Source organism: Ostrea edulis, chromosome 3 (genome assembly GCF_947568905.1).
Source record: "Ostrea edulis chromosome 3, xbOstEdul1.1, whole genome shotgun sequence".
In the NCBI taxonomy this organism is placed as follows: Eukaryota; Metazoa; Mollusca; class Bivalvia; order Ostreida; family Ostreidae; genus Ostrea; species Ostrea edulis.
Window position 1 is genome coordinate 24,860,497 of NC_079166.1, and position 22,758 is coordinate 24,883,254.

General features: G+C 35.5%; 2 protein-coding genes and 1 non-coding gene across 4 annotated transcripts in view; 2 read left to right on the forward strand and 1 right to left on the reverse strand.

Annotated features, from left to right (window-relative positions):
* Positions 1 to 22,283, forward strand: part of LOC130052486 (SWI/SNF-related matrix-associated actin-dependent regulator of chromatin subfamily A containing DEAD/H box 1-like) — a 33,996-nt gene extending 11,713 nt beyond the window's left edge. For both annotated transcript variants that reach the window (XM_056157623.1, XM_056157624.1), the window contains 17 exons: positions 692 to 785; positions 977 to 1,047; positions 2,072 to 2,224; positions 2,556 to 2,782; positions 4,350 to 4,440; positions 4,671 to 4,770; positions 5,286 to 5,424; positions 7,539 to 7,674; positions 9,060 to 9,197; positions 9,368 to 9,469; positions 13,232 to 13,477; positions 14,108 to 14,209; positions 14,323 to 14,418; positions 17,110 to 17,228; positions 18,920 to 19,102; positions 20,551 to 20,657; positions 21,075 to 22,283. In XM_056157623.1, the coding sequence (XP_056013598.1) occupies positions 692 to 785; positions 977 to 1,047; positions 2,072 to 2,224; positions 2,556 to 2,782; positions 4,350 to 4,440; positions 4,671 to 4,770; positions 5,286 to 5,424; positions 7,539 to 7,674; positions 9,060 to 9,197; positions 9,368 to 9,469; positions 13,232 to 13,477; positions 14,108 to 14,209; positions 14,323 to 14,418; positions 17,110 to 17,228; positions 18,920 to 19,102; positions 20,551 to 20,657; positions 21,075 to 21,142 (2,172 nt within the window). In that variant the 3' untranslated portion in view covers positions 21,143 to 22,283. The remainder of the gene's footprint in view (positions 1 to 691; positions 786 to 976; positions 1,048 to 2,071; positions 2,225 to 2,555; positions 2,783 to 4,349; positions 4,441 to 4,670; positions 4,771 to 5,285; positions 5,425 to 7,538; positions 7,675 to 9,059; positions 9,198 to 9,367; positions 9,470 to 13,231; positions 13,478 to 14,107; positions 14,210 to 14,322; positions 14,419 to 17,109; positions 17,229 to 18,919; positions 19,103 to 20,550; positions 20,658 to 21,074) is intronic.
* LOC125674919 (uncharacterized) overlaps positions 1 to 22,758 on the forward strand; it is a 64,981-nt gene that overhangs the window by 31,229 nt on the left and 10,994 nt on the right. The window lies entirely within an intron of this gene.
* On the reverse strand, positions 1,266 to 1,339 carry Trnat-ggu (transfer RNA threonine (anticodon GGU)). Its single transcript has one exon. It is a non-coding gene; the product is annotated as a tRNA-Thr (tRNA).

Genomic DNA, 22,758 nt, shown 5'->3' on the forward strand with positions numbered 1-22,758 from the left:
AGAATTTTTCACTCGTATGGAGACGTCACCATTGCCTGTGAAGGGCACAAAAAAATTTAGGCCTATGCTCAGCGCTTATGGTCTTTGAGCAGGAAGGGTTCTTTAACATGCCACACCTGTGACATGGGGCCACAGTTTTTGCAGTCTCATCCGAAGGACTGCCCCATTTAGTTGCCTCTTACAACAAGCAAGGGGTACTGAGGATCCATTCTAACATGAATCTCCATGGGAAGTCGAAGGATTGAAGAGAATTTCTGAAAATGGCTTCCTTCAGTAATGGGATTTCATGGTGTTCCTTTATCGCTGTTACTGATGCTTTACTGATTCCTCACCGAGAGAAAGACTACAATGAAAGCTTGCTGTTTTTGGTATTCATTAACAGCTCGCGGCAGTTACTGGTATGACAATGAGTGTGGGTGTGTTTACTGGTATGACAATAAGTGTGGGTGTGGTTACTGGTATGACAATGAATGTGGGTTTGGTTACTGGTACGACAATGAGTGTGGGTGTGGTTACTGGTATGACAATGAGTGTGGGTGTGGTTACTGGTATGACAATAAGTGTGGGTTTGGTTACTGGTATGACAATGAGTGTGGGTGTGGTTACTGGTATGACAGTAAGTGTGGGTGTGGTTACTGGTATGACAATGAGTGTGTTACTTGTGTACTGAGTTTGTTGACTCTGTTTACAGGACTTACATCAGGCCTTAGAGAATAACAACTGGCAGACTGACGACGCCCTTCTGGAGCTGGGCAACATAGGAGACAAGTCAGAGGAGAGACAAGGTTTGTATACAGAGTTGAGCAACATAGGAGACAAGTTAGAGGAGAGACAAGGTTTGTCTACAGAGCTGAGCAACATAGGAGACAAGTTGGAAAGGAATTTGTATCTGTGAAGTACGGTGTAGGTTTTTGATTTTCAAATTGATACCTCGGTATAGTCTGTGTCTAAAGTCGTCTGTTTCTGTCTTCCTCAGCGGCTCTAGAGGATGAGGAGGAGGATTTCCGAAGTGAAGATGAAGAGGCAGACAGCGATGACAGCATTGAGGTGAGGCGTTTAACAGAAATCTGAAGCACTGATAAAAATCATTACTTGCCCTTCATTTTGAACCTTCAAAACCAACAGTTATATTTTCAAAATTATGATCATCCTTAAAAATCCATTATAGAAACTCTAACCTGGTGCATATCTTTGTAATGTAGTATATATATAAATGTAGTATATATATATAAATGTAGTATATATAGGAAAGAGGAGAAAATCTTTGGCTGGACTGGGAATCGAACCCAGGACCCCTGCATTACCAGTCAGGTGCTCTAACCACTGAGCTATCCAGACCCCTGCATTACCAGACAGGTGCTCTAACCACTGAGCTATCCAGGCCGATATCCACGGTCCATATAGCCCTAATTACTACATTCCTCCCTCCTTAAATAGTCTTTGCCCTCGAAGACACACAACCCAGATTCTTTTCGCCCCTAACAGGACCTTCACCTGCAAGACCAGGGGTGTTCAATGGCACCAAATGTAGTATAGGAGAGAGGAGAAAATCTTTGGCTGGACCGGGAATCAAACCCGGGACCCTGCATTACTAGTCAGGTGCTCTAACCACTGAGCTACCCAGGTCGATATCCACGGTCCGTATAGCCTTAATTACTACATTAAACACTATTATTTCCTGATTCAAATTGAGTGGTATGCATGTGACGATACTTTTCAGCTGATATTCTACAGACCAAATGTTTCGTGCATTGTAAGAAAGCCGTCAATGGTGAACTATGTTTCCTTTGCTCATTCATGCAGAATTTTCTGTGTTTCATCCATTTGAAATTTAAAAATCTATCAATCATTGCTTATTGATATTTTGCATATAATCATTATCACAACTGTAATTTTTTTTTTTTTTGGAGCAGCAGAATTATGATTTCATATCCTGGCAAATTGACACTCATATGGGAAATTCCATGTGAATAATCATGCATACTCTTGTATTAATGTTAAGAATTTTGTGGTAGTGTAGTCTTACTGAAACCTTTGACTGAGTTTGACATCTATGACCTTTGTTCTTCAGATGGACACAGAAGGTGCTAAGACAGAGAGAGAGAAGATCCTGACTTTCTTCGATGAGGCGACAATAGACGAACTATCAGCAACACCTGGCTGTTCCAAAAAGCGTGCTGAGGTCATCATGTCGCTAAGGCCGTTTAAGACATGGAACAAACTAGTGAGTGATGTGTAGTCTGAATATACTGCGGAATCATCATTATCCGTGGGGGATTGATGTTCGTGGATTTTGTGGTTTACTCTTACCCATGAATTTACGTGTCCTCGAACATTTTTAAAACCCAGTAGAGTTATCTCTCCTTGTAACATCGTATTGCTTACCCACGAAATTACGTCCCCACGAACCAGCAAAGTTTTGCTTGCCCACGAACATTGGCTCCCATGTATTAAAGTGATTCCACAGTATTGAATTAACAGCATGCATTATTTATTGTCTGTGTTGTGTATTTCTCAATGATTTTATTCCGTTGCATGGATTTGTCTGATTTCAGACGACAGAATTTTGCAACAACAAAGCGTTGTCGTATGAAATTGTCAGTGGTTGTAAAGAAATCTTCCGGGTCCGACAAGTCATTCTCAAACTCATGCAGAAATGTGAGGGAATTTCAAAGAAAATGGAGACCGTTGTTTCGTGCCTGACAAAGAAAACGGACATAGATGAAAGCAGCGATGATGAATCTATACAAATAACTAAACAGCCAGGAAACTTGTCTCCGAAGTAAGTTATTGCACAATTCAACAACCAGGCCCAGGGATCATATAACAGACTCAGACTAACTCCAAATTTCAATCACCTGTAAGATGTTTATTGTTTTTGAACTGAAACTCTTAATCTGCAGATACTACAAATTTTATAAAACCATACTGAATGACAGTTTTATTTTGGAATGATTGTCTTCACAATATTCAGATTATGACTAAGCTTAAAATGTTTCATGATCCTGGGACCAGGGTATCTATTTACTTAGTAAGACCACAATGTGCAAACAGCTGATAAAGTGGTGAATGACAGGGGGGAGGGGGGTTGGGGTTGGGCGTCCCTGTAATAAGGTACTTACTTAATTTTTTTTATAATCAACTCCTCTCACACCTCTTGCTTGATGTTCCTCAAACTTTGTACAGTTGTTATTGATAAACTGAAGATATGCATATACCTTTTTGAAAGTGATCAGACATTTTTCGAAAAATTTACATGTAATTGAACTTAGTCATTTTTAAGCATGTCCTGAATAGACGGAACCTATCTTGTGTAATCAACACCTCTCACACCTCTAACTTGAAATTCCTCAATTTATGTACAGTTTTTATGGACACATTGAACATATGCATGTGTCTTTTTCGGAGTGATCGGACATTCTATGAAAAATATTCATGTACATGATGTAGTTGAACTTTGTCATTTTTAAGCATGTTACCTACTTTGTATAACCAACTCCTCTCACAGTTTTTATGTAAAAATTTTCAGACCTTGTACATTATAGATGTTATAAAAACATTGAAGATATATATTTGACATTTTTAAAGTTTAAAATGTTTTAAAAGTTTTTTTTTTTTTTTTTTTTTAATTCTACATTTGATATCATGTCTTTTTTCTAGTATGTTTTGTACTCCATGATAAATAACATTTTAAAGCAACCCACTGGCAGCAATTTCTGTTCTAGAATCAATTTTTTTTTCAATATTTTGTCCATCTTAAATACACAACCAACTTTTATATTGGGTAGAAACCATAAAATCACACTCGAAATGCATGAGGAATTTTTCAGAAAAATTATTCAATATGAGATACACATTTGATTAATATTTCTTTTCATGAATCCACCAAAAAATTGGGAAAAAATAACTTTGTACACAGTCTGTTCTCCTTTAGAAAGTAGGTAATTAAAGTGCCTTTCTTTTAAGATGCAGCTGAACAAAAAGACATTCTATCTCTCTTTAAAAATGGAGAAATATTCATCCCCTCACCCCAACACAGTAATAAATTGGACTAATCGGTAGCAGTCAGGTAGTATCACGTGGGGAGAAGCTGTTACTATTAGTCCTTCTACTGCTAGGAATCATCACGTCCCACTCTGTCTGCTGGGATAAGTTTGTTAAGTAAAAGTGAGAAGCATTTTTGATGCAGAGGTTGTTTTTGATGTGTACTTTTCCTGAATATTGGAATTTAGCCTCTGTTGTTTCACTACAGCTCTCGTTTGAAGCTGTTTTAGATGGTGGGTTCCTGGAATGCCCGTTAGTACTTCTAGTACTTTGATTTTATGTAAGCCTCTGTTGTTTCACTACAGCTGTCGTTTGAAGCCGTTCCAAATGGTGGGGTTGAACTGGTTGAGAATCATGCACTCGCAGCACCTGAATGGGATCTTAGCTGATGAAATGGTAAACGGATGCTGACCTTTAAATATTGAAAATTATATCAGTTGTTAATTGTAAATTGCTAGATATGGACAGTAAGTGTATTTTAAGTATTGAACAAAATCTACAAAATTATTCGTAAATTGTAGAATGTACAAACGATTCATTAGCAGTAGTCCTGTGTTGTTGTCAGTACACTGTGTTGATTGCTTCCTTTACTGTTGTGTAAGTTCATTGTCTACGTTGTCTTGTAGGGATTGGGCAAGACGATACAGACGATCTCCTTTATTGCTCATCTGATGGAGGAAGGGGAGAGGGGACCTCATGTCGTCATTGTTCCTTCCTCTACAATAGGTAACGTGATCTACCCCTATAACATACACAACTCTGCTGGCAATTGGCAAACTTTTATCTGTTTACAAAGAAAGTAGGATAACCCAGATTTGATAAAACTCTTTTCTTACAGGAGTATGTAAAAGGAAATCGGGGATTCTGAGTTGTTGTTTTTTTTTCGGCAGAAGAGCGATTTTCTTTGAAAATACTTGAAGGCATGAACTATGACATTTTGTGCCAGCATACTTTGTGTTCATGATAAGTATACTCCATGAAGTGTTGCTGTTCATACTCCCATGTATTTTCAAAAGTGATTTTTGTTTTCATATCAACATTTCATTTTCATTATGCTTGGGTTATAAATGTAGTTGTACTATATTCATCAAAATTCATACGCACATTGTTCACATTCATGAGGAAATGACTATCATATCAGTTGGTAAAGATATCGAAGGTCAACATTGGAAATGTAATTATTCTCTGACAATGTTAACTTGTGCCTGTATTAATGTTGTTTTATTTCTGGGAACTTACAGAGAATTGGATGCGAGAGTTTGAGACCTGGTGTCCGGACGTCAACCTTCTGGTTTATTATGGATCAATAGAGGACCGGCGTCAGAGTCGACTGTCGCTGATGTATGACACCAAGGAGGAATACAACGTTGTCCTCACCACGTAAAACATTTTGTTTTATTGTCGCCAAATTAGAAATCTTCATCTTCTCCAAAGGAGATGTTATGATTCTTTCTTTCTTTATTTCATTTTGTTCAGATATAAAACGTAAAAAAGCTTGAAACCTGTCACATCATCTCAGCATTATGTACCGTATATACTCGCCTATAAGTCGGGCCGCCTATAAGTCGGTTGTATTTTTTAAGTTATTTTGTAGGAATTTGCCATTGACCCGCTTATAAGTGGGTACAAATTTTTGTCAGAATCGGTTGACAAATTGAAGTCAATGCTCTATAGTGTTTTTACCTATGTTTCAAAAAATATTTTGAGAAATTAATAATCATGAGGTGCTCAATATCCAAGCCATGTGTGTTTGGGGTTTAAACGCAACCTTTGATCTATTATGGGCAATGATCCCTTGTTTACCTAAGCAATTATGGTCTCCTAATTACCAGTACCTGACACCGTGTTTACTTAGTGGCACGCGCCTCGCGAAAACTGTTATTGTGGGATTCCGGTATAATTCATTGTATCAACGATAGTTTTTAAGAGTCAAGAATCATGATCTAAATTATCTGTTAACAATATTCAATTTTTTATGAAATATATTTCAGCCGGTATACATATGAATATTTCAATACTAAATCGGGTTCGTAATTCAATTTTACCGATAAACAATAGATTAGTTGAATTGAAAGTATTAGTTACCGGTATTTAAATAATTTTTAACTAAATAAAAATATGTAAATACTTGTACTTTATACATAATTTTAAAATACATAAACAATACACTATGTCTAGATATTTGTGAACAATAATCATTTGTGTGGTAGTCTATGATAATCATCGGAGTTGTTTAAAAAACACTACATTACGCCGCCCAGAAAAATACCAATCTTCTTAGGACGCGCCTATAAGTCGGACATAGAGTTTTGGACCAAAAATTGACTCCTAAAAATCCAACTTATAGGCGAGTATATACGGTAATGTAACAATAATTCTACATACAGTCAAACCATGTTATGTTTAACTTGATGGGGCTTAGAAATAACTTTGAGATGTCCAAGAGCTTGAGATTATTGAGGTTAAAATACATGAAGAAAATATAGTTGGAAATTCTAAATCACTTTGACATATCCAAGGTTTTCATTTATCGATGATCAGGGTTAGAATAGGTCCTCAATACCCCTTGCTTGTCGCAAGAGACGACTAAATGGGGCGGACCTTTGGATGAGACTGTCAAAACCGAGGTCCCGTGTCACAGCAGGTATGGCATGATAAAGATCCCTCCCTACTCAAAGGCCATAAACGCCGAACATAGGCCTAAATTTTGGAACCCTCCACCGTCAATGGTGACATCTCCATATGAGTGAAAAATTCTCAAGAGGGACGTTAAACAATACACAATCACAATCAATCATATATCGATGTTCAAGATACCAAAGTTCAAAGGTCAACTGTATGTGTATCTATGTAAGTGGCATGTAGAATCTCTTACAAGAGCAGAAAATGATTTACATAAGATGGCAGAAATTCAGATTGATTTTCACAAAAGATTAGGGCAAGAGGAGATTAAATGTGCTGACAAGTCACTGTTTAAACAGCTGCAGGCAAAGAGAGATAAGTCTGTTCTGAAATAACCCAAAGCAAGTAGTGGGTGATTAAAATTGAGAAAGCACTTGTGGTCAGGAATCCCGGTACAGCAGAAAGACTGTACAATTGTTAGCAGTGTGGATGATCAACAGCGATTCACATTTTACATTCACATTTTATAGCGTTTATTTTTATAAATGTTTATTGGGTATGAAAAATTGATAGTCAAGTGGTGATAGGGCAAAAAAAAAAAGATCATTTGTTTCTGGGGTAAAAATATTTCAACATTTAATGAGACAGGCAGGATTTTTTTGTTTTAGGTCAGACCTGTCTGTCGTGTGTCATCCGTCTTACGTGAACAGTTGAAAGATTACATTATAGCTTATGTGAAGATTTCAACCTTTAGTTCTTGTATACAACTTTTGTATGATGTTTACTTTCATTGTCTAGATTCCACATGGAAAGTTTTCTATTTTCAGTTTCTAGATATGACTTTTGTAATGATGTCTACTTTCATTTTCTAGATACAACATGGCCACGGGAAGTGTAGAAGACCGAGCACTTTTTAAGAAAGTCGAGTTTCACTACGCCATCTTTGATGAGGGTCACATGTTAAAAAACATGTCGTCACTTCGCTACCAAAATCTTATGAAAATTGCAGTAAGTCTGAGCTACATCATCACTAGTCAACCAGATACACATACTAGAGAAATTCGCAGCAGTATTTAGTATTACGTTTATGATGGTACTTGAGAAATGAAATTCAATATTCAAGTTATTCCAGTTCCTTATATTATGAATTTTAGTAGGGATGTGGATGAGTAATTAATTATAGAAAATGAAGTTTTTTGTTGAACATAAGCTTTAATGGGATTAAAATGTGGATTCCCATGAATCAGTGTTTAATGGTGTTGGTGTAATTGTATATATTTACTAGATAAAGGTGCTGTATGCATTTGGATGTGATGATTTATGGGTTATTTTAGAAATAAATTTTAGAAAATACATAAGGGCATGAACTATGACACTTTACCCAGCATGCTTTATGAAGTGCTTCATGGAGTATGCTGGCATAAAGATTTGCTGTTCATACCCTTGTGTATTTTCAAAAATGAAATGTTATTTTTCATATTTACATTTTACTTTTATTTTTGGAATATTAATTTTTGGAATATTTCCAACCGTTAAAATAGTCATACTGTATGTATGTTTTTCAAGATTCATTCACACCTTGTTCATATTCGGGAGGAAATGGTTAACATTTCAATTGGTAAAGATATCGAAAGTAAAAACATTGGTAAAGATATCGAAAGTAAAAACATTGGTAAAGATACATTGGTAATGATATCGAAAGTAAAAACATTGGTAATGAGATATCGAAAGTAAAAACATTGGTAGAGGTATCAAAAGTAAAAACGTTGGTAAAGATATCGAAAGTAAAAACATTGGAAATGTGAATATAAATGATAACTACAAGAACAGTACGTGCTAACTAATATATGGACTTACAACAATCAATCTACAATCTGTTGTTGTAGTATAAGGGGAGGGAATTCTCTCACAATAACAGTCTACAATCAGTTGTTGTAGTATAAGGGGAGGGAATTTTCTCACAATAACAGTCTACAATCTGTTGTTGTAGTATAAGGGGAGGGAATTTTCTCACAATAACAGTCTACAATCTGTTGTTGTAGTATAAGGGGAGGGAATTCTCTCACAATAACAGTCTACAATCTGTGGTTCTAGTATAAGGGGAGGGAATTCTCACACAATAACAGTCTACAATCTGTGGTTCTAGTATAAGGGGAGGGAATTCTCACACAATAACAGTCTACTATCTGTGGTTCTAGTATAAGGGGAGGGAATTCTCACACAATAACAGTTTACAATCTGTGGTTCTAGTATAAGGGAAGGGAATTCTCACTCATTTTCTTTGGGATTTGAAACAAGAGGTCAGTTTAGTCATTCACATCTAATGAGGTATAGAGAATTTAGTGTCCATCTTGTAAGTTTTCTGTTTACAGGTATTAGTTTTCTGTTTACAGGCGGAGCGGCGTTTGCTGTTGACTGGCACTCCCCTTCAAAACAACCTCTTGGAGCTTATGTCGCTGTTGTGTTTTGTGATGCCAGAAATTTTCAGTGGGAAAACTGATCAACTCAAGCAGATGTTCTCCATGATCAATGTAATAACCCTTTTAAACCATAACACCAACAATGGTCAATGTCAGAAAACAGTTGTTCTCCATGATCAATATAAGAAAGAACAGTTTCACTGAATATTCCTTGGCATTTTGTTTAATTTCTCATGCCACATTTTGTATTACGATATTATTTTGTTTTGTAAATTATACAGAGGGGAACTGATGATAAAGCAAAAAGTAGATATGAAAGGGAGAGAATTCAGCAGGCTAAGAGAATAATGCGACCATTTGTCCTACGGAGGCTGAAGTCGGAGGTTAGTCTCCAAACGTTGTGTTCTAACTGCTGTGAAAATAAATCCTTAGTTTTGAGAGACCTGGCATCCTATAACCCATCTATAGATGGTAAATCCATACACTAGTGAGGTTATCTAACATTAATCTACAGATGTAAATACATACACTAGTGAGGTTGTCTAACATTAATCTACAGATGTAAATACATACACTAGTGAGGTTATCTAACATTAATCTACAGATGTAAATAGATACACTAGTGAGGTTGTGTAACATTAATCTACAGATGTAAATACATACACTAGTGAGGTTGTCTGACATTAATCTACAGATGTAAATACATACACTAGTGAGGTTGTCTAACATTAATCTACAGATGTAAATAGATAAACTAGTGGGGTTGTCTAACATTAATCTACAGATGTAAATAGATAAACTAGTGGGGTTGTCTAACATTAATCTACAGATGTAAATACATACACTAGTGAGGTTATCTAACATTAATCTACAGATGTAAATAGATACACTAGTGAGGTTGTGTAACATTAATCTACAGATGTAAATACATACACTAGTGAGTTTGTCTAACATTAATCTACAGATGTAAATAGATAAACTAGTGGGGTTGTCTAACATTAATCTACAGATGTAAATAGATAAACTAGTGGGGTTGCCTAACATTAATCTACAGATGTAAATACATACACTAGTTAGATTGTCTAACATTAATCTACAGATGTAAATACATACACTAGTGAAATTATCTAACATTAATCTACAGATGGTAAATAGATACACTAGTGAGGTTGTGTAACATTAATCTACAGATGTAAATACATACACTAGTTAGATTGTCTAACATTAATCTACAGATGTAAATACATACACTAGTTAGATTGTCTAACATTAATCTACAGATGTAAATAGATAAACTAGTGGGGTTGTCTAACATTAATCTACAGATGTAAATAGATAAACTAGTGGGGTTATCTAACATTAATCTACAGATGTAAATACATACACTAGTTAGATTGTCTAACATTAATCTACAGATGTAAATACATACACTAGTTAGATTGTCTAACATTAATCTACAGATGTAAATAGATAAACTAGTGGGGTTGTCTAACATTAATCTACAGATGTAAATAGATAAACTAGTGAGGTTATCTAACATTAATCTACAGATGTAAATACATACACTAGTTAGATTGTCTAACATTAATCTACAGATGTAAATACATACACTAGTTAGATTGTCTAACATTAATCTACAGATGTAAATAGATAAACTAGTGGGGTTGTCTAACATTAATCTACAGATGTAAATAGATAAACTAGTGGGGTTATCTAACATTAATCTACAGATGTAAATACATACACTAGTGAGTTTGTCTAACATTAATCTACAGATGTAAATACATACACTAGTTAGATTGTCTAACATTAATCTACAGATAGTAAATAGATAAACTAGTGGGGTTGCCTAACATTAATCTACAGATGTAAATAGATAAACTAGTGAGGTTATCTAACATTAATCTACAGATGTAAATACATACACTAGTTAGATTGTCTAACATTAATCTACAGATGTAAATACATACACTAGTGAGTTTGTCTAACATTAATCTACAGATGTAAATAGATAAACTAGTGGGGTTGCCTAACATTAATCTACAGATGTAAATACATACACTAGTGAGGTTGTCTAACATTAATCTACAGATGTAAATAGATAAACTAGTGAGGTTATCTAACATTAATCTACAGATGTAAATACATACACTAGTGAGGTTATCTAACATTAATCTACAGATGTAAATACATACACTAGTGAAATTATCTAACATTAATCTACAGATGGTAAATACATACACTAGTGTGGTTGTGTAACATTAATCTACAGATGTAAATACATACACTAGTGAAATTATCTAACATTAATCTACAGATGTAAATACATACACTAGTTAGACTGTCTAACATTAATCTACAGATGTAAATACATACACTAGTGAGGTTGTCTGACATTAATCTACAGATGTAAATAGATAAACTAGTGAGGTTGTCTAACATTAATCTACAGATGTAAATACATACACTAGTGAAATTATCTAACATTAATCTACAGATGTAAATACATACACTAGTGAAATTATCTAACATTAATCTACAGATGTAAATACATACACTAGTGAAATTATCTAACATTAATCTACAGATGGTAAATAGATACACTAGTGAGGTTGTGTAACATTAATCTACAGATGTAAATACATACACTAGTGAGATTGTCTAACATTAATCTACAGATGGTAAATACATACACTAGTGAGGTTGTGTAACATTAATCTACAGATGTAAATACATACACTAGTGAGATTGTCTAACATTAATCTACAGATGGTAAATACATACACTAGTGAGGTTGTGTAACATTAATCTACAGATGTAAATACATACACTAGTGAGATTATCTAACATTAATCTACAGATGTAAATACATACACTAGTGAAATTATCTAACATTAATCTACAGATGTAAATACATACACTAGTGAGGTTGTGTAACATTAATCTACAGGTGTAAATACATACACTAGTGAAATTATCTAACATTAATCTACAGATGTAAATACATTAGTTAGATTGTCTAACATTAATCTACAGATGTAAATACATACACTAGTGAGGCTGTCTGACATTAATCTACAGATGTAAATAGATACACTAGTGAGGTTGTCTAACATTAATCTACAGATGTAAATACATACACTAGTGAGGTTGTGTAACATTAATCTACAGATAGTAAATACATACACTAGTGAGTTTGTCTAACATTAATCTACAGATGTAAATACATACACTAGTGAAATTATCTAACATTAATCTACAGATGGTAAATACATACACTAGTGTGGTTGTGTAACATTAATCTACAGATGTAAATACATACACTAGTGAAATTATCTAACATTAATCTACAGATGTAAATACATACACTAGTTAGACTGTCTAACATTAATCTACAGATGTAAATACATACACTAGTGAGGTTGTCTGACATTAATCTACAGATGTAAATAGATAAACTAGTGAGGTTGTCTAACATTAATCTACAGATGTAAATACATACACTAGTGAAATTATCTAACATTAATCTACAGATGTAAATACATACACTAGTGAAATTATCTAACATTAATCTACAGATGTAAATACATACACTAGTGAAATTATCTAACATTAATCTACAGATGGTAAATAGATACACTAGTGAGGTTGTGTAACATTAATCTACAGATGTAAATACATACACTAGTGAAATTATCTAACATTAATCTACAGATGTAAATACATTAGTTAGATTGTCTAACATTAATCTACAGATGTAAATACATACACTAGTGAGGTTGTCTGACATTAATCTACAGATGTAAATAGATAAACTAGTGAGGTTGTCTAACATTAATCTACAGATGTAAATACATACACTAGTTAGATTGTCTAACATTAATCTACAGATAGTAAATACATACACTAGTGAAATTATCTAACATTAATCTACAGATGGTAAATAGATACACTAGTAGAGGTAATCTGACATTAATTGGAATATGTCATGTGTTCACATGCAGGACGTCAACACTTCCACACAATATATCTTCTGATATCAATGTATAACTGAAGTAAACTCGATAGGCTATAAATGTTTGGCCAGCATGGATGTACTAAGTAGACGTTATTTAACAGAAACCATGGTAACATTTTATTTTCAGGTTCAGCAGCAGCTTCCACAGAAGCGAGACAGAGTCCTATACTGTGACTTGATTCCCCAGCAGAGGGCGCTTTACCACCGACTGATCCAGCAATTTAAGCAGGTCATGAAGGAGGACAGGGTTAAACAGTCAAATGATGGGGCGTCCATGTTGATGCAGCTCCGGAAGGCGTCCAACCACCCGCTGTTACTGAGAAATCATTACACCGACGACATTGTGAGAAAGATGGCAAAACAACTCACCAAGGTAAAGGTCATGTAGAGGTCATTGTTATATATCAGACATGATTTTTCTATATAACGATTCCGCTTCTGGAAATTTCTAAGTTGCTCAATATATTTCACCATTAACGAATCTTGTTTTCTGGAATATCGGTTTACACTGAATTTTACAAAGCTTGACATCAGTATTTCCTCATGGTATTCCTCTCATTGATTGGTTGAATCATTACGATATTGCCCAGTCAGCAGAATGAACACTGATTGTAAACACGTGGGCCTTACAAAAATGTTTATAAAAGTAGTACAAAGAGAAGGCAGTAATGTTAATAATGCCATTGCCAAGGTCCACCTTTTGAAGAACCTTTTAGTCAAGTGTTGGAAAATGTGCGTAAGACCCTTGCGTAAGGAACCAATATTACTATTGTTGGCATTTTTATAAAATTTAAAAAACCTCAAAATTGGTTCAAAGAATTCATTTTCTGAAAAGCCTCTTGAAGTCAAAATATCCATTTTCAGCTGGGAGCCTTGAACCCCTGTATACCCCCTGCTGGGGGAGGAAAATCAAAAATCTTTGGCTAGAAAGATCTTTTTAAATTTTTTGTTATAACAATGCCTGTGAAATGATTTTGAATACAAACGCCATTGTTTTGTACAGGAACCATCACACCGAGAGCGGGGGGCTCTGACAGAGTTTATCTACGAGGACATGGCGATGTTAAACGACTATGACATCATGAAACTGTGTGACCAATACAAGGTAGCAATAGGGCAGGGAATCAGCCTAACAAAATAACATTGCGAAAGTAAGAGGACCAGTTTAAGTTATTGACAAATAATTATAGTTCAATGTGTTTCATTATTTGCTTTCAGAAATATTTAGGGAGTTACAAACTAGATAATGATGTCATCACAGAGTCAGGGAAATTCCAAGAACTGGAAAAACTCATGCAGTCTCATAAATCTCAGGTATGTAACGGTAGTAATTCTAAGGTGAGCTTCCACAATCTAAAACAATTCTCATGTTTTATGTTCAGCGCATGTACAATCTAAAAGAATTCTCATGTTACCCTGGGCATCCGGGTTAAAATAGGTCCTCAATACCCCTTGCTTGTCGTAAGAGGCGACTAAATGGGGCAGTCCTTTGGATGAGACCGCAAAAACCGAGGTCCCATGTCACAGCAGGTATGGCACGCTAAAGATCCCTGCTCAATGGCCATAAGCGCCGAGTTTAGGCCTAAATTTTGCAGCCCTTCACCGGCAATGAGTGAAATATTCTCAAGAGGGACGTTAAACAATATACAATATACAATCATGTTATATGTTCCACGCATGTTCAGTTAATTGTGATAGAGTTACATACATATATATTTATACTACAAATCACATTTTTCTCTATGAACCTATTTGAGAGTGTAATAATTTAAAAAATGCAACATTTGTGACAGAGATTTTGCAAAGTCACATCTTGGACTAAGATTGTGGACTTAAGTGGATTTTCATCCCAATCTTGTGGTCTCCTAGCTCCAAAATACATTGCACCATTAGGCCTAATTTTTAACAAAATGCAATGGTGATGAAAGACAGGGTAAGAAGGTGTGTGACGTCATGTCTACATTTTGACGTACATCATTATATGACTGTGACAGAGGAGGATCTAAGGAGTTCGTTTTGTGCAACAAAAAGAAAAAATTAGAACTGCATAGATCTATTTAACAGTTTCAAATCCTTGGCACGTTCCGCTTATCAGACTGAACGACGAGCCTCCACAGTACCCAGGGAGTCCCTTAAATTCAGGATAAAATGTCAATGTTAAAGGTTATATGTTCTCGATTAAGATTGTGGTTGTTTCAGAGTTCTATTTATAGATTATGGTTGTTTCAGGGTTATATGTTCAAGATATAGATTGTGGTTGTTTCAGGGTTTTTATGTTCTATATATAGATTGTGGTTGTTTCAGGGTTTTTATGTTCTGTGTATAGATTGTGGTTGTTTCAGAGTTTTTATGTTTTATATACATTTGTATATAGATTGTGATTGTTTCAGGGGTTTTATGTTCTATATATAGATTGTGGTTATTTCAGGGGTTTTATGTTCTATATATAGATTGTGGTTTTTATATTCCCCGCAACAAGTTGTGGGGGGGTATACTGGAATCGGGTCGTCCGTCTGTCTGTCCGTCCGTCCGTCTGTAGACGCAATGGTTTCCGGGCTCTAAAGCATTATCCTTTCCACCTACAGTCACCATATCATATATATGGACTACCGATGGGATGAAGATGTTCCCTATCGATTTTGGGGTCAAAAGGTCAAAGGTCACGCGCACTGGACATCGAAGTAGCAATATGGTTTCCATTTAAATTCTTTAACGACTTTTTTCATCGCATGGAGATGCTGTGTTCCTAGATACCTTTTGGATCATAATACTGAAGTTTATTTATACCTATTAACAACACCCTTTGGGAAATTGGGGTAAGCGGGGGGTATTCTTAGTGAGCACTGCTCACTGTACATCTTGTTTTTCAGGGGTTTTATGTTCTATATATAGATTGTGGTTGTTTCAGGATTTTTATACCCCCCGAACGAAGTTCTGGGGGGGTATATAGGAATCACTCTGTCTGTCTGTCTGTCTGTCCGTCCGTCTGTCTGTCTGTGCAGATTCGTGTCCGGGCCATAACTTCTTTGTTCTTTGACTTAGGCATACCATATTTGGCACACAGGTAAATCACCATGAGACGATGTGTCATGTACCTTCATGACCTCTATATGACCTTGACCTCAAGGTCAAAATTAAAGGTTTTTTACAATGGATTCGTGTCCAGGCCATAACTTCTTTGTTCTTTGACATAGGCATACCATATTTGACACATGAGTGTATCACCATGAGACGATGTGTCATGTACCTTCATGACCTCCATATGACCTTGACCCTTGACCTCAAGGTCAAAATTAAAGGTTTTTTACAATGGATTCGTGTCCGGGCCATAACTTCTTTGTTCTTTGACATAGGCATACCATATTTGACACATGAGTGTATCACCAGGAGACGATGTGTCATGTACCTTCATGACCTCCATATGACCTTGACCTCAAGGTCAAAATTAAAGGTTTTTACAATGGATTCATGTCCGGGCCATGACTTCTTTGTTCTTTGACATAGGCATATCATATTTGACACATGAGTGTATCACCATGAGACGATGTGTTGAGTACCTTCATGACCTGTATATGACCTTGAACTTTGACCTCAAGGTCAAAATTGATTATAGGGTTTTGACATAGTCATACCATAAGACATGGGTGTATCACCATGAGACTATGTGTCATGTACATTCATGACCTCTTTATGACCTTGACCTTTGATCTCAAGGTCAAAATTATAGGTTGATGCCATGGATTTGTGTTTGGACTATATCTTCCATTTTCTTCTACAAATGCATACCATATTTTTACACTCAGGAAAGAGGTAATTTATACCTATTAACAACACCTTTTGGGAGATTGGGGTAAGCGGGGGGTATTCTTAGTGAGCATTGCTCACAGTACATCTTGTTATGTTCTGTGTATAGATAGTGGTTGTTTCTGGGGTTTCTGGTTCTATATATAGATTGTGGTTGTTTCAGGGTTTTTATGTTCTATATATAGATTGTGGTTGTTTCAGGGAGACCGGATTCTACTCTTCAGTCAGTTTACAATGATGATGGATATCATGGAGGACTTCCTGAAGATGAAGAAATACTCGTACCTACGTCTGGACGGCTCCACGCCAGTCCCTGACAGGTCAGTACCCACACAGTTCCTGACTGAAGTCATAATTAGATTATAGCCACAGTTTTGTATCCTTAAAATGAAGAGATCCCGGGGCATGTACCTTTTAGTTTGTCCGTCTGCCTGTTTTTCTGCAAAAACTTTATACTTTAACTGTGGCCATAGATGGTGCTAGGGCTTTCATGTTCTCCACGTGTATTCCTTTTGACAACACCTGCATACCAAATTTTTTTTACCTCATCACCTCGACCTTGAAGTTTTGCCATACAGGAGACCAGTGTTTTACAAACACATCTTGCTCTTTCTTACTTGGTATACAATTGTAATATTGAAATGTAAAATCAGTTAATTATACCAATTAGGGGTACCCCAATACATATTTTAATGACATCTGATTATGATATACAGTATGTTTGTTAGGGAGAACTTGTTTCTGCTATGTATTGTCTTGTGTATATTAACATCACATGGATAGCATTGATGTACAAGGTTCACCTACTTAAGAACATACAGAGGAATGATGAACATTTCAGGACACCTGTGAAACTCAAACGTTTTTAAAAGCTTTGAAAAAAACACTAGAAATTCTTCTTCTTTTTTTTTTTTGGAAAAAGATGATATGCAATACAGATTCATATGATTTGCCTCTGATACTGGATACACAGAATTTTTAGTGAGGATTTAATTTTGTCATTATCAGTGAGAGTGATGAGATCACTAAAATTGGATATCGTTAAGTATTTATTCCGTATTGTAGGTGATAAGTTATCTTTCATGGAATTATAGCGTCGCTAAATTTAGCTCTCGCTAAATATATAATACCCATTTTTATGGAAAAATCGTTCAATTTATGTCTTGCTAAAAATTCCACTTGTACGTTATTTACAGTCATTAAGGGACTGGTTCACGTTTTTCGAAAGAAATGTTTTTCATTTTTGATGTTAAAAATTAAAAATATAGCTCATTTAATGTTGACAACCACAATTTGGACTGTCTAAATGCGAGGATAAGAGCAATATTTTGGCTTTGATTCTGTGTTATGTAAACAAAGACTTGAGTCTTTTTATGTAAACAAACAAACCAGTGAAATGTTAATTTTGTAATTTAAAGCATCTTCATATTGTACAATCACAAATTTTAACTTTTAAAGGATACATTTTACCTAAAGAATACTTGAGATGTGATATATAATTAACTTGGATGAATATCCATTTATTTTGAAAACCCTGTAAACAATAACACACCTCAATTTTATGTTTTTAAAACAAATAATAAACTCTCTATAATGAGCTTCCGTTATGATGAATAACCTTAATTTTTTAGTGAAACCTTCTAAACATATTAGACTGTAGATTTTGATTATTTAAAGTGAAGAACAAAATTTGGAAGAAAATCGTGAATCAGTCCCTTTAGAGAGTATATATTGTCAAAAACAATGCAAGAAAAACTACTGTATGTAAAAAATGGTCATTTTCTGTCAAAATACCAAATATTGCAGTAAACTGATATACTAACTAAGTCAGGTTTACATCACTTTTATCAAATTGAGAGCAATCACTGGGTTGCATTGGGATTGTTGCACTGAAAGTTTGAAAGGAGAGCTTGAATGTCGAATTTAGTGGGCAAATATAGTCCTTATCACTTGTTACCAGCCATTAATGATATCATTTCCAGACTTAACCCATTAATGATCTGATTTCCAGACAAGAGTTGATCGACAAGTACACAAAAGACGAAAGTATATTTATCTTCATGCTGTCCACACGAGCTGGCGGTTTGGGAATCAACCTCACAGCGGCTAATGTCGTCATTATCCATGACATAGACTTCAACCCGTACAATGATAAACAGGCTGAAGACAGGTGTCATAGAGTAGGGCAAACCAGGTAATCACTGAGAGAGACAGGTAATTACTGAGACAGACAGGTAATCACTGAGACAGACAGGTAATCACCGACACAGACAGGTAATCACTGAGACAGACAGGTAATCACCAAGACAGGTAATCACTGAGACAGACAGGTAATCACCAAGATAAACAGGTAATCACTGAGACAGACAGGTAATCACCGACATAGACAGGTAATCACCGACACAGACAGGTAATCACTGAGACAGACAGATAATCACTGAGACAGACAATCACTGAGACAGACAGGTAATCACTGAGACAGACAGGTAATCACCGAGACAGACAGGTAATCACTAACATAGACAGGTAATCACTGAGACAGACAGGTAATCACTAACATAGACAGGTAATCACTGAGACAGGCAGGTAATCACTGAGACAGACAGGTAATCACTGAGACAGACAGGTAATCACTAACATAGACAGGTAATCACTGAGACAGACAGGTAATCACTAAGACAGGTAATCACTGAGACAGACAGGTAATCACCGAGACAGACAGGTAATCACCAAGACAGGTAATCACTGAGACAGACAGGTAATCACTGAGACAGACAGGTAATCACTGAGATAGACAGGTAATCACCGAGACAGACAGGTAATCACTGAGATGGACAGGTAATCACCTAGATAAACAGGTAATCACTGACATAGACAGGTAATCACTGAGACAGACAGGTAATCACCGAGACAGACAGGTAATCACCTAGATAAACAGGTAATCACTGACATAGACAGGTAATCACTGAGACAGACAGGTAATCACCGAGACAGACAGGTAATCACTGAGACAGACATCTGTCCGAGGTAATGTTTTCCAGACTTTTTTCTGTAACAGATGCATGGACGGCTTTGAAATATTGTCACAATTTCTGCCTTAAGAATTGTAAGAGTGAGTTTGCATTTCAGCTGGATTGGTGCACCTTGACCTACTTTAGGTAGTTTTCCAAGTAATTTTCGTTATGGATAAAGGTATTGCCCTGAAATTTTTTCACAACCTCCCTCTCAGAGAAATGCATATTATTAATCAGTTCACGTTTGAACTTAAATTGGTGCACCGTGACCTACTTTAAAGTTAAAAGTAGGTCAAATAGTTTCCCGGACTTTTTCTCATCATACATGTAGATGCAGATATTGCAATGACATTTTGTCATCACCTCCCTCTCAGAGAAATGCATAACCAGTTCACAGATGGATTGGTACACCGTGACGTACTTTAAAGCTTTTCTATTCAGAACGTGTGTGATACATGTATCAATTCAGAATTTCACTGTCTGAGACGGGCATATGTTTGCACCGTTTGCTGTACTCTTGTTAGGACAGGTTTTGGGGAATAATTTGTAGTGATAATTAGATGATGGTAGTAATATTTTTTAAGGATAGAGATTTGATACTTATATAGATATATTTGTTTTGTAACAGGGAGGTTTCAGTGATTCGTTTGATCAGTAAGGACACGGTAGAGGAAGGAATGCTGAGGTGTGCTCGGGACAAACTCAAACTCGAGAAAGATATCACTACAGATGAAAGTAAGTCATGTGTAGTAATACAGGGTATGACAAAAGTATACCCTACTCAGTAATACAGGTTATGACATTAACTATTTTCAGTTAAACGTTTTGCCGACTGTGGTTGAGCAGCACAAACAGCTGTGACTTTGTTTATTGAGTTTGAATCGGTACCGACAGCTGTGATTTTTCTATAAACATCAAGCTGAATATTCAAAGTCCTGCGGTTTCTGAGTAATATTATGTACTGGTGTCAAGGCTTATTCTGTTATAACTGTTTATTTAATGATTTTATCAAGTATGACATTAAATTTAGTCTTTGTTAGACTGTTAATATTGTACTTAAAGTCACTAAAAAAAATAATAAAAACACAAAAACAAATAGCAAAAACCACCACGTGTAAACATTAAAGCAGTGGAATGTGAATTTTCTTCCAGGCTCGGACAAAGAAAGCTCCTCTGATGTTGCCTCACTCCTCAAAGATGCTCTCTCTGTCAGCTCTTGACCTCAGTTGACCTTGTAGACCACCAATCACCACTAGATCAGATCCACATGGGCCAATAAAATGTCAAACAACGTTAGAACTACGTATCATTTGTCAGCAATGTGTATCATGACAGATAGCATTACACTACATTAGTGTCAATGAAATGAAAGCAAGATGTTTTATGTAAGATGTACAGTTCAGATTGTACATCTGTTGGATTGTTTGAAATATGGAAATTTTGTTTAGAATATGAAAAGAAGTATAGAAATGGGACCTTATTTTGTACAGAGTTATATTATGGTAGGGAGTGCATTTTGTATGGAGTTTTGTGTGTATTAAGTTTTATGGAAATTGTATTTGTATGTCAAGCAGTTTTGCAAAAATACAACAGCCCCCAATTATTATTGAAGGATGATATTTAAAGGCGCCCTTCCCTTTTGATATTTGAGGGTCTCTCTCTTGAAGTGAAATTTCCGAATATGTTTCTTTGCAAATTTAATGCCAACTGTCCTCATTTTGCAACTTTGAACAGTGAAGTATAGCAAGTAATTGGAAGTATAGACCATTATGAACAAAAGTTTTTGGAGTAGGATTCAGTTTGCACGGAATGCTGGGATATGGTTGTCTCTGCAAAGGATGCTGGGATATAAATGTCATTTTTATAAAGTCAAAAGTTGTATGGTGTCTGTGTAGTGCTCTATATCTTAGCTGTACTTGTAGATATGAACGTAGTGTAAGATTTTGTTGTCAATTTGAATATTGTTTGTCATAGGAGATGAATTAACTCCATATAAGAACAAATATGGGCTATAGAAAATTGTTTTACAAATGGATGGGATAAAATCTTGCCAAATCTTTTACTTGTTCCTTGAAAATTCTCCTAAAAAGGTAAATCTTATTTTTGCCGGGGGGGGATTTTTTCCCATAAAAATACTTGATTATTGATGTTTACATGTTGTTCTTTTTACATTAAGGTTCGCTATTTAAGCTCTATCAAAGATTTTAATCGCATTCTACACTTTATAATTTATCAGAGGTTTTTCCCTGTATTTAAGTGACAGTCTACACTCTGTACTTTACACTGTGGGTCCCCAATAAACTGTCTACCATCTGTGATTTACACTTTGCATCAGTTGACAATAAATGACTTATTTTTCGATTTGTTTTAGTCTGTTTTATTTTACACAAAGCCTAGGAAAGTAAAAAAAATAGTTGTTTTTGGTGGGAGTTTTTTTTTTTTTAGACCAGCAGAGATTCCCTTGCATCATTTATCAAAACTTTGATTCGCGCAGTTTTGGAAATCGCAGTTCACTACATGGTTCCAGGTGGTGACACTTCATGTGTATTGCCATTTCTTCAGTTGCTGAAAAGTATGATTATTGTATTTTCTAGTGAGAGTATAGTTGAACCACTGTATGAAAAAGGGGTCTTATGACCTAACATCACAAACCTAGTGAATTTTACTTAGCGTTTTTGTGAATGATAGCGTTTTTGTGGAAAAAAATCAGGTATGAACAGATGTAGTTGAAGTTAAAAGGCTAGAACCGAATCCTTATATATTTATAATGCGTTACAAGCTGTGACGTGTACTGCGCCATTCATAACTATTTCGCTAATTCCGTAAGAGCAAGTAA